At 43.3% G+C, this 17,012-nt stretch overlaps 1 protein-coding gene across 2 annotated transcripts in view; it reads right to left on the reverse strand.

Moving 5' to 3' along the window:
* LOC137434151 (F-box/WD repeat-containing protein 1A) overlaps nt 1-17,012 on the reverse strand; it is a 164,882-nt gene that overhangs the window by 58,882 nt on the left and 88,988 nt on the right. For both annotated transcript variants that reach the window (XM_068126870.2, XM_068126871.2), the window contains exons 11-12: nt 2,956-3,066; nt 2,577-2,655 (exon numbers count right to left, since the gene is read on the reverse strand). In XM_068126870.2, coding sequence (XP_067982971.1) covers nt 2,577-2,655; nt 2,956-3,066 — 190 coding nt within the window. The remainder of the gene's footprint in view (nt 1-2,576; nt 2,656-2,955; nt 3,067-17,012) is intronic.

Below are 17,012 nucleotides of genomic sequence, written 5' to 3' on the forward strand. Positions count from 1 at the left end.
CTTAAAATGCATGTTGTGTGTTGTGTGTGTCTCAAGAATGAACTCTCAAACCTGTCTCCCTCCTCCAAATCCTGGTGGCGTCTGGTCAAATCTGTTTCTGGTGTTTGTTCCCCTTCCATCCCCTCCCTTACCTCAAATGGCAACACAGCTGACTCCGCACGTAAAAAAGCTGAATGCCTCAACTTTGTGATTGCCTCAAAATCTTGTGTCCCAAACCCATCTCTCTCTGTACCCACCATACCCATCTCCTCCTGGACTCTGTGTCCTTCTCTCCTGACAAGGTGGTGAAGCTTCTGTCAATGCTCGACTGATTCTGCAACCGGACCAGACGGCATCAGCCCACGGGTCCTAAAATCCTGCTCTGCCGTTCTTTCACACACTCTCTCTGTTCTCTTCACCCTCTCTTTCGCTCAAGGTCATCTGCCATCAGCTTGGAAATCAGCCAGCATCACCGCTTTACACAAAAAATGTGCAAAAATAGATCCTTGCAACGACAGACCAATCAGCCTGCTCCCAATTATCAGCAAAGTCATGGAATCCATCATTGCTTCGGATATCAAATCCTTCCTCTTCTCCAATGGCTGGATCTCTGATCATCAATTTGGATTCAGAACAGGTCACTCTACTCTGGACATGCTGCTTCTGCTGTCTCAACAATCAATGGAGGTCCTCAATGTCAAACAGGAAATCAGAGCTGTCTCCCTTTATATATCACGTGCCTTCGATACGGTCTGGACCCCGCTCTGCTCACCAAACTCTCCTATGGTATCCATGGAAATCTCCACGCATGGCTTGCGGACTTCCTCTCTGGTTGTAGTCAACGTGTGGCCCTGAATGGATTTCTCTCATCTCCCCTTCCTGTTCAGGCTGGAGTTCCCCACGGCAGTGTTCTGGGCCCTCTGCTTTTTCTAGTCTTCATCAATGATTTCTCCGACTCACTGGAAAATTTTCTCTATCTCTTTGCTGATGACCACTCTCTGCTGCTCCATACCTCATCCCTCAGATCGGCAGTCTGCAGCCTCCTCACTCTCTGCAGATCTGGACAAAATCACAGACTGGTCAAACAAGTGGAACATGTCTTTCAATCCTGACAAATCTCACACTCTTACTATGTCTCTCTGAAAAGACCATCTGGACAACCCTCCCATCTACTTTCTCAACAATCCTCTCCAAGAAGTTCTGTCACTCAAGCTCTTGGGTCTCACAATCTGCCATGATCTTTCCTGGGAAAACCACATTTCCAAGCTGGCCTCCAATGCCAGTCGCCGACTGGGCATTCTACGTCGTGCGCAGTCCTTCCTTGGCACACCTGAGCTTCTCACCACATACAAGGCTTTCATCCACAGCTCAATGGAATACTGCTCTCCCCTCTGGGCTGGTGCTCCTGCCTCACACCTAGCTCGGCTTCACGCTGATGAAACCAAAGCTTTCAGAATCATTGGAATCTCCCGCGATGAAGCTAAATCTGAGGGCCTTTCACTCACTCACCGCAGGCAGGTTGGTGGACTCTCTGTCTTTTACCGACTCCTCTCCAGCCTAGCTCCCCCAGCTCTGTCTGTGCTCTGTCCCCCAAATACTCCTACAGGTCGCACTAGATCTGCCAGCAACCCTCTTCTGGTGAAACTGCCAAAATCAAGACTCTCTGCTCACCTTCACTCTTTCATTCCTCTTTACTCCCGCCTCTGGAACAAACTCCCTCACTCTCTTCAATCCCACTCCTCCCTCCAGGTCTTTAAAACAGCTGTTCACCACCATATCTTATCTTCCCAAATCCAAAACCTTGATCTTTTCTACCCCCGTTAATTCACCCCAGATCCACTTTTCTGAAATACCGACTTCTTTCCTGGAAGTCCTAGCTGTGTCCATGTGTTTTTTTTTACTTCTCCCACCCCCCCCCCCCCCCCACCCCACGCCTCCTCCCCCCCAAGCCCTCTCCCTCCCACAGATCTCCCGATGTCCCTGCTCTCAAATGTTGTAATTGTGTGCTTGTGTGCTTCCCCCGCTTTCCCCATCTCATCTCCTGCTCCCTTTGTTTTGTCTTATGTGTCCGTTTTTTTTTTTTTGTCATTAATGTTAGCTCTTACACGAACCTCGATGTTGTATACAAAAAAAATTTGTAGGCGGCAAGTCTCGTTTTAGAGGTTATGTTTGTCAGAAACTGAAGTACAGATATGTTCAGGTTTCCCAGCCGACGACGTATGGTCTCTGACGATAATCCATCACCAAATTGGTGATCGGGTGGAATATTTGACCACGTCCACCCAACAGTCTACCATTTGTCAGGATTGGAATCGAGACACTGGTCTAAATCTGGCGACCATTACAGTATTATAAAAGGAAGCACAGGAAAAGCTCCACATCCCCAAAAATGTTTTAAACGCGATAATGTTAGGATTCCCAAGCAGCAAAAAAAAATAGATTAAAACTCACATCAAACTTTTGGTGCAGCCTAAATCAAAGCCCGGTGCATGAAAGCATGCTGCGTGGAATTTATTCTTGTTGCTGTTTTTGCAAAGACAACAGTTCACACCGAGGCAACACTTCCGTGTACAAAAGCAGGTCGATTCAACACTTACCACGAGGGTGCGGAGACAAAGAGTGCCAGCAGGAGCCCTTGGGTCCAGGGCCGCAACCAGGTCCCACACTTTGATTTTTCTGAGAAGGGAAATGCTCCAGTTAAAGGTCTGAAGAGTAATGTCATCAAATTGTACCAATCATGGTTCAAGTAGCAAGTTCACCAGAGCTAAAGCTTCAAGATTTGTCATGTCAGTATATTAAAAAAAAAATGTAACAGCTTTTTAATTTAAAAATTTTTTTAAAAAAAATTGACGAGTCCCTGAAGACGAGGTCGTGATGCCATAATAGCACAACACAGCTTGACTTGGTCAATGAAGCCACACTTCACTAGGTGAACAAAAATCAATCAGAAGCAAAAAAAACACGTACAATCCTTACCCGTCATAAGCCCCACTCACGATCCTCTTGTTATCGAAGCGGATACATCGAACGAGCTCTTCATGGCCCTCAAGCACACGAAGACAGGCCCCACACTCGATGTCCCACAGGCTGAGATGGGCAGACCACCAAACATATTGCGAGTGTGAAATAAAATATACTGCGTACGTGCACTTATGAAAAATTAGGAATACCAAAAACGGATAAGCTGAAATTCAAAGGACATTTGTGTCTGAAGCTTGTACAGACATTACACAAGCAAATCCCTCACAGGACAAAGATTTAACTTTTTTTTGTGTGCATCTTTATTGTTTTGATTTATCAGTGAAAATAGAAGAGTAATATTTTCTCATTAAGCTGTTTCATTGTCAGCCCGTACCCGGTGATGCAAGAGGTGCACGTGTTTATGTCCAGAGCACACTTTTATATATTTTTTATTTTTAACCATTTGAGCTTTTGTCATCAAATGTTGAACAAACCCTTATTATGAGAATATGGAGAAGACAAATTAATAATTGGGTCAAAGGGCAAAGTCACAGTAAATACAGATATGCTTTAAGAGGCTGACTGCTATGTGTCAGCATGTTATATAAGAACTAGCTGGAGAAAGTCAATACAATGTGTGTCGAAATATAAATTGTGTCGAAATAGATAAATGTGTCGAGCATGTCGAAATAGATAAATATGAAAATAAATGTGTGTCGAAATAGAAACGAAAATATCTTGCAGGTGCGGGAGCATGAACAATGTGGTGGTGTAATAAATCTGGAGGTGCAATGCACCCTAAATGGTCCTTTCCAGAGCTATCACTAGCAGCACAAGTGGTCACCAGAAGTGCTCCGACAGGCATCTTACCATGCCGATAATCGTGACGCAGCAGATTATGGTTAAAAGAAAAACCACAGACAGATCATACCGTGCCAATGTTCGTGGCACAGTAGATTGAAGTAAAAAAAAAAACCACAGACAGATCAATACCATGCCAACGTTCGTGGTGCAGTAGATTTAAGTTTAAAAAAAGCAACAGACTGATAATACCATGCCGCCAATCTTCTTGACGCGGGAGATTAAGGGAGAACCTAAACACAAAAAATGATTTTCTGAAAATCATTGATCATCATTAATCACGGTCTAATTTGAAGAGGGGATAATTTGGAATTTTTTTTTCCACTCACAAAGTGTCAAAGTTCTAGAGTGTCAGTTTTCAATATCGCCATTGACGTCGCATTACAAACTCACCTTGATCCAAATGGCAGCTGTACAAAGAACAATGAATTTCGAGCTCAGATTTCGATACCAATTGCACCGTTATAAGCAACTCTGAAGGTTCTCAGTATGTTGAAATGGAGGATCAGTGGGATTTTGAAGAAACTATTGGAGACAAAATTTGTGATGGTAATGCTTTCGGGGGAATTGTGGAGCCGTATCGTTTCTAGTCTCATGGGAGCGATTCATACAAAGATGGTGTTTGTGAAGATGGCGGTGTTAGTAGCGCAAATGAAAACGCCAGTCGCATGTTCACTGCAGACTGGTATGTTTTGATTTTCTGTTCAACTGACAGTTCATCAGGGATTTCGTATTAATTGATTAATCAGTCATACGACTCCAGAAGAAATGCAGCATGACAGGCATAGCACGAACACGGACATGGCATGGACATACTTAACTTGGACACCACCAACCAAATGGGTGACTAATGCTTTGTCCCACCGAAGCAGGTTGACCCGATGACCCACTGACCCAGGGTCCTGCATGTTGCAGGATCGGCCCATTTCATACTTTCCCGGGACACCATTTGTGTCTGTGGTGGTGCTGTGTCATGTCCCACTGTGGGGTTCGTGCCATGTCGTGTTGATATCCCACCCCAGTGGAGGGGACGAGGAGGGAGAGACAGTGGCGAGTTGAGATCAGTTGCCAGCAGGCAAACGTAGGCGTTTGATTCACCGCTCAAATCACCCTTGTCCATATTTTGGTAGCTCGGAAGAGATGGCGTTACAGTTTCATGTGACAACTTTTTCTTCCGCTTAATTGTGGCGGAGATCTATAACTATCTCTGTTGTTTCATAACAGTGCTCTGTAAAATGTTCCGAGCACAAAAGCTAACATTTTGTAGGCCTGATCCACACTTGGGTATTTTTTGACGAGCCTTGTCAAATTTATAGCAACCCTCGGATCTTTCAGCCATTGGTGATAGAATAAAACCATCTGGATTTGTATTACCACTACCACCAGAGATGCATCGGCCCGGTATATTTGGAGAAATTCGAAAATTATTCACTGTTTGAGTGAAATCGCACTGTGATGTAACGCGTAGACAGTACAGATTTGGCTGTCGACTTCCTGGTGTGACATCACGGCTAATCGTGAAGAATGAATTTATAAATCAGAAAAAGACACCATGTCTATTTTGGAGGTTATCAAGGGATAGATTAGCAGCAAGGAGGTCTGAGCATTTGGGTTCCCCTTCAAGGTTAAAAAGCACGAAGCAGATCATACCGTAACGATCTTCGTAATGCAGTGGATTAAAGTTAAATAAGCACTAGGCAGATCATACCGTGGCAATCTTCGTAATGCAGTAGATTAAAGTTAAGAAAGCACGAGGCAGATCATACCAAGACGATCTTCATAATGTAGTAGATTAAAGTGAAAAAAACAACAGGTGGATCGTACCGAGACCGAGAGGATTAGAGGTAGGGGAGAAACACACCAAAGGAACACCCAGTTTCCGTCATTAATTTGCATACATATGATATTCACAATACTTTTTTTGTGTACATAGTCAAGGCTCGTGGAAGAATTAGGACACAGAACATATCAGGACATAACATAAAGGAAACAGCAGGAGACAGGGGAAACACCAATGGCAGGGCGGAGGGAGAAAGAGAATGTAGACGGTGACGGACAAGCAAGTGATGCGGGTAACGATGAGGGGTAAGGGAGGACATAAGGGGTGAACAGATGGAACATTAAAAAAAAATTGATAAAGGTGGGGGTGGATTAACAGGTGTAGAAAAGATCATGGTTTTGGATTGTTTTTATTTTGTATACAGAGTCAAGGCTCGTGTAAGAGCTAACACATTACACACGAGAACAGGCACGGACGCATAAAACATACAATAAACTAGATGGTATTCATAGAATACTTAACCTGCACAGTCAACTTGGTGTGAGCCAACTCTTCTGTTTTTGAACGTTTTTTGATCCAATATGGCCGCCAGACCACGGGAGCGATGACATCATAAATTTATATTCTCAAATATAATTGTTGCACAGATCACGCTGAATAAATTTCAAACTGATCAGACTGAGCGTCGTCCCTGCCAAATTATGATGTAATAATCACGGCACCAATGACAACAGCTATTCCCTATATGGACTTCTTTACAATGAGCCACGTTTCAATTTTTTCCATGGAGCGATTTTGGAGATATAGAGGTGCAACGTTTTTCATTTTTTTCCCAAGATGGCATCTGTACCACATGTCCTATGATGTCATGATTATCATTAAAATATTCTACAGGAGGAGGCGCTCCTATGGTGAAAATGTCGTGTCCATCAGACCAACAGTTGCTGAGAAAAAAAAAGAAATTCATTACTTATTGAATCAAGCGTTGAACTTGTCGAATTATGACATCATAATGAAGGCACTGATGACAGCATCATTAACATATCTTATTCCCCATGGGGAGTACTTGACAATGAGCCATGTTTAAAAAAATTTCCATGGAGCGGGGTCGGATATATAGAGGGGCAAAGTTTTTAGGTTTTTGCAAGATGGTGCCTTTACCGCTGAACTATGATGTCATAATTATCATTAAAATATTCCACAGGAAGAGGCACTCCTATGGTGAAAATTTCGTGTCAACCGGTCCAAGAATTGCAGAGAAAAAAAAAATTAATACTGATCGAATCAAGCGTTGTATTTGCCGAATTATGACGTCATTATTATGGCACTGATGATATCATCATTAACATATTTTATTCCCCAAGGGAAGTGCTTGACATTGAGCCATATTTCAATTTTTTTCATGGAGTGGTTTCAGAGATAGAGGTGCAACTTTTTTCGATTTTCCAAGATGGCGCCTGTACCACGTGACCAATGACGTCATAATTACCATTATAACAATTCTACAGGAGCCGCTCGTATTCTGAAAACTTCGTGTTCATCGGACTAACAGTTGCAGAGGAATATATTTTTTTCCTACTGATCAGATCAAGCGTTGTACTTGTCGAATTACGACATCATAATGGAGGCTCCTATGACATCATTAACATATCGTATTCCTCATGGGGTGTACTTGACAATGAGCCACGTTTCAATTTTTTCCATAAAGTGGCTTGGGAGATATAGAGGTGTAACGTTTTTTCCAAGATGGTGTCCGTACCACATGAGCTATGACGTCATAATTATCAGCAAAAAATCTACAGGTAGCGGCGCTCCTACTATAAAATTTCATGTCAATCGCACCAACGGTTGCCGAGAAAATGAATTTTTAAAATGCAGACACGACACACGGCACACGTACGCACCCGATTGCTTAACCCTGCATTTCGCTTCGCGAGCGCAGGGCAATTAAGGGAGCGGGAGACAAGAGGGGGAGAGAGAGGAACACATACAAGCACAACAACAGTAGAGAACAGGGACGTCGGTAGATCTGTGGGACAGAAAGGGCCGGTTGAGGGGGGGGGGGTGGATACACGGTATAAAACAAATTGACACAACTAGGAATTTCAGGAAAGAAGTTGGAGATTGAAAGAGGTGGATTTGGGGTGTTTTAACGGGGGTAGAAAAGATCAAGGTTTTGGATGGGGGATGTTAACTTGCACTTCAAGTTCAATTTGTCGTTTCAGTTACTAGACTCCGAGATTACGTGGCCGTTTCCTTTTTTTGTTTCAGGGACGCTTCAAGATTTTTTTTAAACCACGCAAAAAACACAACAATACTGCAGACTTGGTTGACTTGCTTCCCATTGACAGCATGAGATTGAGCAAGAGGTTTCACCGAAAATAAATAATAATCCTGATTTGCAACAAAATGAATGCGAAAGATGATGGGAATAGAGCCTGTGATTGATGCTGTGAAGAGGAACAGGTTGAGATGGTTTGGTCATGTGTTGAGGAAGGATGAAAGTGACTGGTTGAGAAGAGTGATGGAAATGAATGTAGAAGGAAGTAGAGGACAGGGAAGACCAAGAAAGAATTGGCTAAAGATGGTGGAAGAAGAAATGCGGACAAGGGGGTTAAACAAGGCGAGATGCAGAAAAGAGGGCAAAATGGAGAAGATTGTCATGGGGACAGCAAGGCTAACCCCCGCTCTAGCAGGGAAAATGGCCTTAAAATGCATGTTGTTGTGTTGTTGTATTTGCAACAAAAGGCATCCTGCAAAGTGATGCACCTTGAAGCAATCCGACTTCACGTGCAGTGGAAGTTTCAACGAAAACCACGACCCAACTTGCCAAACTAATCCTCGCAAGGTCAACGTCACGTGAAAAAAGAGATGGTGGTGTACAGCTGTTTTTAAGACCTGGAGGGAGGAGTGGGATTGAAGAGAGTGAGGGAGTTTGTTCCAAAGGTGGGAGAAAAGATGAATGAAAGAGTGAAGGTGAGTAGCGAGTCTTGCTTTTGGCAGTTTCAGCAGAAGAGGGTTGCTGGCAGATCTCGTGTGTCCTGCAGGAAAATTTGGGGGACAGAGCACAGGCAGAGCAGGAGGATCTAGGCCGGAGAGGAGTGAAGTGTCCATCAAGCTAAGAAGACAGAAAGACCACCAACCTGCCTGCGGTGAGAGAGTGAAAGGCCCTCAGAATCAGCTTCATCATGGGAGATACCAATGATTCTGAAAGCTTTGTTTCAACAGCATGAAGCCGAGCTAGGTGTGAGGCAGAAGCACTAATGCAGAGGAGAGAAGTATTCCATTGAGCTGCAGATGAAAGCTTTGTGGTGAAGAGCTCAGAAGTGCCCATAAAGGACTTTGCACGACGGAGGATGCTCAGACGGCGACTCGTTTTGGAGGCCAGCTTGGAAATGTAGTTTTCCCAGGAAAGATCATGGCTGATATTGAGACCCAAAAGCTTGAGTGACAGAACTTCTTCAAGAGGATTGTTCAGAAAGTAGATGGGATTGTTGTCTAGACGGTTTTTATGGAGAGACAAAGTGAGAGTGTGAGATTTGTCTGGATTGAAAGACATGTTCCACTTGTTTGACCAGTTTCTGATATTGTCCAGGTCTGCAGAGAGTGAAGAGGCTGCTGTCTGCCGATCTGAGGGTTGACATATGGAGCGGCAGAGAGTGGAGTCATCAGCAAAGAGATAGAGGATTTTCCAGAGAGTCGGATAGATCATTAATGAAGACCAGAAAAAGCACAGAGCCCAGAACACTGCCTTGGGGAACTCCCGCATGAACAGGAAGGGGAGATGTGAGAATTCCATTCAGGGTCACACGTTGACTGCGACCAGAGAGGAAGTCGGCAAGCCATGTGTTGAGGTTTCCATGGATAGCATTGGAGGAGAATTTGGTGAGCAGGGCGGAGTGCCAGACCGTATCAAAGGCATGAGATATGTCAAGGGAGACAGCTCTGATTTCCTCTTTGGTGTTGAGGGCCTCCATCCATTGTTGAGACAGCAGAAGCAGCATGTCCAGATTCGAGTGACCTGGTCTGAATCCAAATTTATGATCCGAGATCAAGCCATTGGAGAAGAGGAAGGATTTGATATCAGAGGCGATGATTGATTCCATGACCTTGCTGATGATTGGGAGCAGGCTGACCTGAGATGGGGGATGACCTGAGATGGTGGTGAACAGCTGTCTTGAAGACCTGGAGGGAAGAATTGGATTGAACATTGTGTGGAAGGCGGTTCCACAGGTGGGAAAAAAGAGGAATAAATGAGTGGAGGTGAGCAGTGGTTCTGGATTTCGGCAGTTTCACTAAAAGGGGGCTGTTAGTGGACCACGTGCATCCAGCAAATTCTTGGCGGAGGAGGGAAACAGAACAGGGAGGGCAGAGCGTGCCAGTCCAGAAATGAGGTGGAAGAAGACAGACACCAGTGACCTGTCGGCGAAGGTGAAGTGACAGGCCCGTAGACTCAGCTTAATCGCAAGAGATTCCAATGACCTTGAAAGCCTCGTTTTCCATGATGACAAGCTGAGCAAAATGTGAGTCATGGGATCCAGCCCAGAGGGGAGTGCAGTACTCCATCAAGCTGCAGTTAAAAGTCTTGTAGGTACATAGGAGCTCAGGTGTGCCAAGGAAGGCCTTCGTATGACGGAGGATGCCCAATCAGCATCTGGCTTTGGGGGCCAACTTTGAAATGTAACTTTCCCAAGAGAGATCATGACAAAGTGAGACCCAAGAGTTTGAGTGACTGAACCTCAAACCGTTGCTGAGAAAGTAGATGGGAGTGTTTGTGGAACGGTCCTTCCGGAGAGGGAGAATGAGTATATGGGATTTATCATAATTGAAAGACATGTTCCAGGTGTTTGACCAGTTTGTGATTTTGTCCAAATCTTGATGTGCAAAGCTGATAGACATACCGTGCCTTCAGAAATTATTCACACCCCTTGACTTTTTTCATATTTTGTTGTTGGAGCCTGAAATTAAAATGGATTATATTGAGATGCTTTATTACTGATGTACATATAATACCCCATAATGTCAAAGTGGAATTTTTTAAATAAATTTCTACAAAGGAATTAAAAATGAAATGCAGAAATTTCTAACTTGCATAAGTATTCAGCCCCTGAGTCAATACTTCATAGAAGTGCCTTTGACAGCGAACCATGGAACAAAACTCTGACAAAGTTGAACAGCTTGGTCCATGAACTGTGATCCCTTACTGAAGTAAACACTTTGGGTCCTGGGAGGACTCCGTTCCACCACCTGAAACCCACAAATGTAGATGACAACCAATGGTGCAAGTGCACACACTATCATAGAAGATTAATACCCAGGTGTGAGAAATCAAAACATTACACTTTGCTTTTCGTGGCGTATCCCGCAGGGTAATGCCGTCTGGAACAGCGTTAGACTGTTTGTCTGTCCGGTGTATGTGTATGTATGTCCCTCAGAAACGACCACCAATTAGAGCTGAGGATCTGGCCACATGACAGGGGGACACCGTTTAGCAACCATTACAGTTGCATATTTTACTAAAAGGAAATATAATAACCTTCTGTGGAACGTTTTGGGGTCCCAGCAGGTGTCGTAAGGTAGGTTCCTGGTTTCAGAAATTCCTCAATAAAATTATGATTTTGAAATGCGATCGACACGGACCTTGCTCCCGAATCCGGAAGTGAACAGATGATGGTCGCTGGTCTGATAATATCTCGATACAATCGTGATTTAATATTATATTTTGATATATTAATACAATAGCATTAATTTGTGATTGGAATGAAGAATGATGCTGTTTGGAATAAAAAATATGGAGATATTGAGTTTAAAGTAGAATGAGGAAGTGACGTAAGGGTTTCCATCTGTGACATTCGAGGATTCCTGATTTGCAGTTTCACCATTGACTGGATATAGCAACATTCAGACTGGGTACGTTTTTGTCCGAGTCCTTCACGAATCTGCTGCCAATGCCTGACGTTCGACTGAAGGTGGCACAGAAAAGTGGAATTTATTGAAAAACAAGACCGAAAGTCTAACAGCGTCGTAGCCGTAGTACTCTACTCGTTGCAACATGCAGCTGTCCATGTGTAAAACCCAACAGGTTCGACCGCTTCGACATGTTCGGCCTGTATGGCATATAAGGTGGAGTCAGCCATCGAAAGCAGTCATACCCCGTAATGACATCATAGACGTAATGACGTAGCGTGACGGCCAGACACAAAACTGACGCTACTTTAATAAATAGAAGATGACATATGTTAACCTCCAGTAAGTTTGCAGTCACTACGAATGGATTAGTGTTACGATTAGATTTACTATAATATTATCATTATGTTATCATTATTATGAAAATGATATTACTTTAAAAAAACCGAGGCCAATTCCTTACTTACGCGGTTATTAGTACCGTACACCCCTCCCTCATCATTGATTCATGAACCATACACCGCTTCAATCCAGAAACTTTGCAATAACGACAAAGGGATTGCAGTGTTACGATTATATTTACTATATTATTAGTACTAGAGAAATACCCGTGCTACGCACGGGAGGGAGGCCAGAAGCAAACAGGCAATGCAGATACGGTGAATGCTAAAGCATGAAACCAATAAATTCCACATTCCTGAAGCACCTTCAGTCGCACGTCAGACATGGACAGCACATTTGTGAAGGACTTCCATGAAAAACGTACCTGTTCGCAAACAAACGGGTACGTTCACGTTTAGAAACATCTATCGTGGGTCCGTGGCGAATCTGCATATGGCGATGGCAAAATATCAGAAATTGAAGGTTTTCTTTTCATTTTAAACGATTCATATAAACATCCGTTGAATCATATCACACGCAAATCATCAAAATCTAAACAGTATCTTTAGAATTTCAAATAAAAGCCACATCACTGTTCATATCGGTAAATATTATTCCATCGTGTTTCAAATCGTGATCGATACACTATGATCGTGATGATCGTGATCGATAATCGTGTTCACAATCGCTATGTCGTATGTACTCCCGATACGTGTACCAAATTCCCGATACATGTAACTGTACCAAATCAACAGTTAAAAGGATTTTGAGCCGATAGGTGTTACGGCCTTGGCAAGATCGATGGAGACAGCGATCTGTTGGATCTGATCCTCCATGCCGAAGTGCAGATCCTCCTTCATGCCACATCCGATCGATGCAGCCGTGCAGCGATCGGTGCAGTCGTTTGTGCGGCACACGACGCAGCGATCAGTGCAGCCATTTGTGCGGCACACAGTGCAGCGATCAGTGCAAACGTGGACTCCCACACTCCCACATCCTGCTGATACTTGCTCCCGCACAAACGGCTGCACAGATCGAGATTTAACGGATGTTTATATAAATCGTTTAAAAGAAAAAAAGCCTTCAATTTCCGATATTTAGCCTTTTCATTTGGGCCTCCCAATTGAAGCCCCACCCATAGGGCGGGTACCGTTGCTCGACGTAAGAAGACGTCACAATGAACGTCATGCAAACGCGAATGTTATGCGGGAGTCCAAACCTGAGAATGCTGGAGACTAAAGCTGAAATTGGGAAAACTAAATAGCCTATTTTACTCCTGCGAATCCCAGGATTATCCACCCAAAATATATTTGCGATCGGTTCAGCAGTTTTTACGGTACCTTCGAACGGACAGACAGACATTTGGTGAATTATAGTAAGATTAACGCTAATATTACGAAAATAACTACTGTATTAAGAAACCTTGGCTAATTTGTCCGAAGCGGCCTGAAGGTGAGGCATGAAGGCATGAAGCCTAAGGCCTATATGTACTGTGTCGTTGAAAGATCCGTAACGTCTATGCTTTTGATATTTGATGATCATTTTAACAATCAGTTTGTTTGTGTTTCACACTGAATGAAAAACGTAAAGGTAGAGCATGAAGATTGTTATATATGACAGGTTCGACGATATGTCCGGCCTGAACGGCATAATAATCAAAATAGCGGAGTGTGGAGTCAGCCGTTTCACGCTGTAATGACATCAGATGTAATCACATCACCCTGTCATGTGACCAGATCCTCAGCTCTGATTGGTATACATTTGAGGGGACATACATACTTACATACGGATGTACAAACACTGTTCTAGATGGCTTTGCTCTATGGGCTACGCCATAAAAAAATTATACTTACATTATTTGCTAACTCATACACCCATGTCATACTATATCCTCTTCAACCAAAGTATCAAACAAGCCCAGCTATGCCATTGCTCGACAATCGGTCCTGTTTCTTTTTCACATGACGCGCGCACGCACACACACCAATATCCCAGTTCCACAAAACTCCCCAAAAGCAATAATTGAAAACAAGGATATAATGCTCACGTGACCTGATCATCCCATCCAGTGCGAACATAAAAAAAACACAAAGGACTGCGAGCAGACATAGTACTCAGATAAGAAAAAAAATAAAAGGAAATAAGGCATTGCTAATTGAGGTTTCATTACCCAGTGACTTTGGTTTAAATAATGCAGAAATCAAGAAAATTACCAAATATCAAGACTTCAAGAAGAATGAAGTGAAAAGATCCTGAAAGCTAAAGAGCACCAAAAGTGTACCAGCGCTAATTAGACCAATGGGAATGATAAAGAAGAACATCACAAAGAACGTACAAACCATCCCTGGGAACATTACCACAAATTATCTACAGTTGGAGGCTGTATGGGGCTCAGTGGTGAGACTGAAATGAGCCCCTGGTACAAAACTCTGAGAACAACACAACTTAGCCCATGAATTGCAATCATTCACCGAAGCAGGGATTGGATACTTCGAGCTCTGGGTGGACTCCTATCCACCTTCTAAAACCCAAATTAAAGAGACAACAATCAATGAAGTCACCCCCCCCCCCCCCAAAGATGTATATGTAGTATATCATTCCCCACCTTCTCCCCTCAGCTCCCCTCCCCAAACTCGCTTCCTCTCCTGCACCTCATTTGAAATGCACTTTATGGAGTTTGCTACATCACTTCTTAAAGAAGAACCCCCCCGCAGCAATGCCGGGTACTCTTGATAGTGTGTATAACTGTATATGTGTATATATAAATAAGACAAGAAAAGCAAAGCTCCTGGCAAATGTGAATATTTTATGTGATGTTGTAATTGTTTAAGGCCCTTGTCATGTCATGACATGAGAACTTCTACATATACTTGCATACACGTACATACGCATATATACTTACGCTCACATCCGGGGTCTGCCTCGCAGGCACGTAAGACATCGGCCATTATAAAGCTCGCAGTGTTAACTGTAAAAATTTTCTGAGGAGATTCGGTTGGCTTAATAGGGCAGTGGGCTGTCACCGCGAAAGTGATGGAGGTCCTTGGTTCGAGTCCAGGGTTGAGTCAGAATTTTCCACACGAGCCCATGCAGGAATTTAATTCCTGTTTATTTAAAAAAAAAAATTATTATATATAAATAAGACAAGAAAAGCAAAGCTCCTGGCAAATGTGAATATTTTATGTGATGTTGTAATTGTTTTTAAGGCCCTTGTCATGGCAAGGTTATGCTTGGAATTCTCCTTTTGTCAAATGAAAGATGATTTGCAAACCTTTGTGCAAAAATGGTGTGTAAAGGGTGTTTTTTGTAAATTTGACAAGTCAGGAGGCGACGATGGTTCACGAGCGAGCGGTATTCAATGACAAAGGACGGACTATAACCGAAACAGGCCCGGAAATGTCAAAACGAAGGTTACTGACCTTGAAATGAGATAGAAAAGAATGTATAATCAGTTATGAGGTTAGTCAGCTACACAATACTGAAAATTCGGTGAAAAATGAAATGAAAAAAATGAAAAATCGAGCTCCGTGGGGCTAGAGTACCAGTGCTTCCAAACCTTTTTTGTCATTTCCCCCTTCAACCATCCGGATTTCCCCCACACATACATACATATATACATATATATATATATATATATATATATACACACACACATATATACACACATATATACACATACACACACATATTATATATATATATATATATATATATACATATATATATATATATATATATATATATATATATATATATATATATATATATATATATATATATATATATATATATATATATATATATATATATATATATATATATATATATATATATATACAGACTTAGCATTTAATATGGAATATATTTTTTTTCTTGACTTGGTTTTACTTTCTTAACTCAGTATATCAATCTGGTGAGTTTATTTTACACTTTGGTGATTTATTTGTGAAAAGAACCATGTCACTGATTGTCTGTCGCAGCAAGAAGTCAACAACAGGATTATATCACAGGTGGCGTGGCAAAATGTACGGACAGGTGCATTTGATGATTGGCTTCACAGTCGGGTATACAAGGGTTGTTGCATTCTGTATTAGTGGAAAACAACTGCTGCACGTCTCCAAAAGTTATTGCCGCTTCCTCTGGAGATGGTCCGTCAACTCGACAACGCTGTTTGTCATGGAGTGGTGGCTTTACGAAATTACGGCATGAAACAGCGTGCTATTGCTCGGCAGTATGGTATCACTCAAGGTCAGGTGTCAAAGATCCTGAAACGAAATGCTCAGAGGGGTGTCCCTACTCCAATACTGAGGCCAGGACGTCCCCGCAGAAGCACAAGGAGGGATGATCGCCAGCTGCACCGGTTAGTCCACAATGGCCGTACCCAGTCAGCTAATCGGCTTCGGGCTGAGTGACAGCAACTGACAAATGTGCCTGTATCCAGAAGGCTAGTCAACCAACGACTGGTTCAAGCAGGCTATCGTGCCAGGCATCCCCTGAGAAAGCCACGCCTGACCAGACAACACCGCCAGCGCCGATTGCAGTGGGCCAGAGAGCACCGTCAATGGCAGCCAGGACACTGGAATCATGTGATCTTCAGTGCCGAGTCTAGATTTCTGGTCTATCGTCAAGATGGCCGCGTCCGAGTGCGCGGACAAGTGCATGAAGCCTACAACAAAGATTGTATAGTGCCAAGAGTCCAAGCTGGAGGTGGTGGGGTGACCGTTTGGGCTGCTTTTCATGCAGGGGGCAAAACTGACCTGGTTGTTCTGAATGGAAACCTGAACCAGTTCAAGTACAGGGCCATTCTGGAAGAAACATTGCTTCCATTTGCTCGTGCAGCCTTTCGAGGAAACTTTGTCGTCCAAGATGACAATGCACGGCCTCATCGTGCTCGCATGATCCAACACTTTCTTGCTGACCATGGTGTAGAGCATATGGAGTGGCCTGCCATGTCCCCGGATATGAATCCGATAGAGAACTTGTGGGCAGAATTAACGCGCCAAATCGACCACTTGGACCAGCAGCCGACCTCTGTGCGTGAATTGTAGCAGGCTATTGTCACTGCATGGCAAGCGATTCCTGTCCAAACATTGGCAAATCTCGTGAACAGCATGCCTCAACGTGTACGTGCTCTCCTGAATGC

This window comes from Myxine glutinosa, chromosome 2, assembly GCF_964187855.1.
Source record: "Myxine glutinosa chromosome 2, kmMyxGlut1.1, whole genome shotgun sequence".
Classification (NCBI taxonomy): domain Eukaryota; kingdom Metazoa; phylum Chordata; class Myxini; order Myxiniformes; family Myxinidae; genus Myxine; species Myxine glutinosa.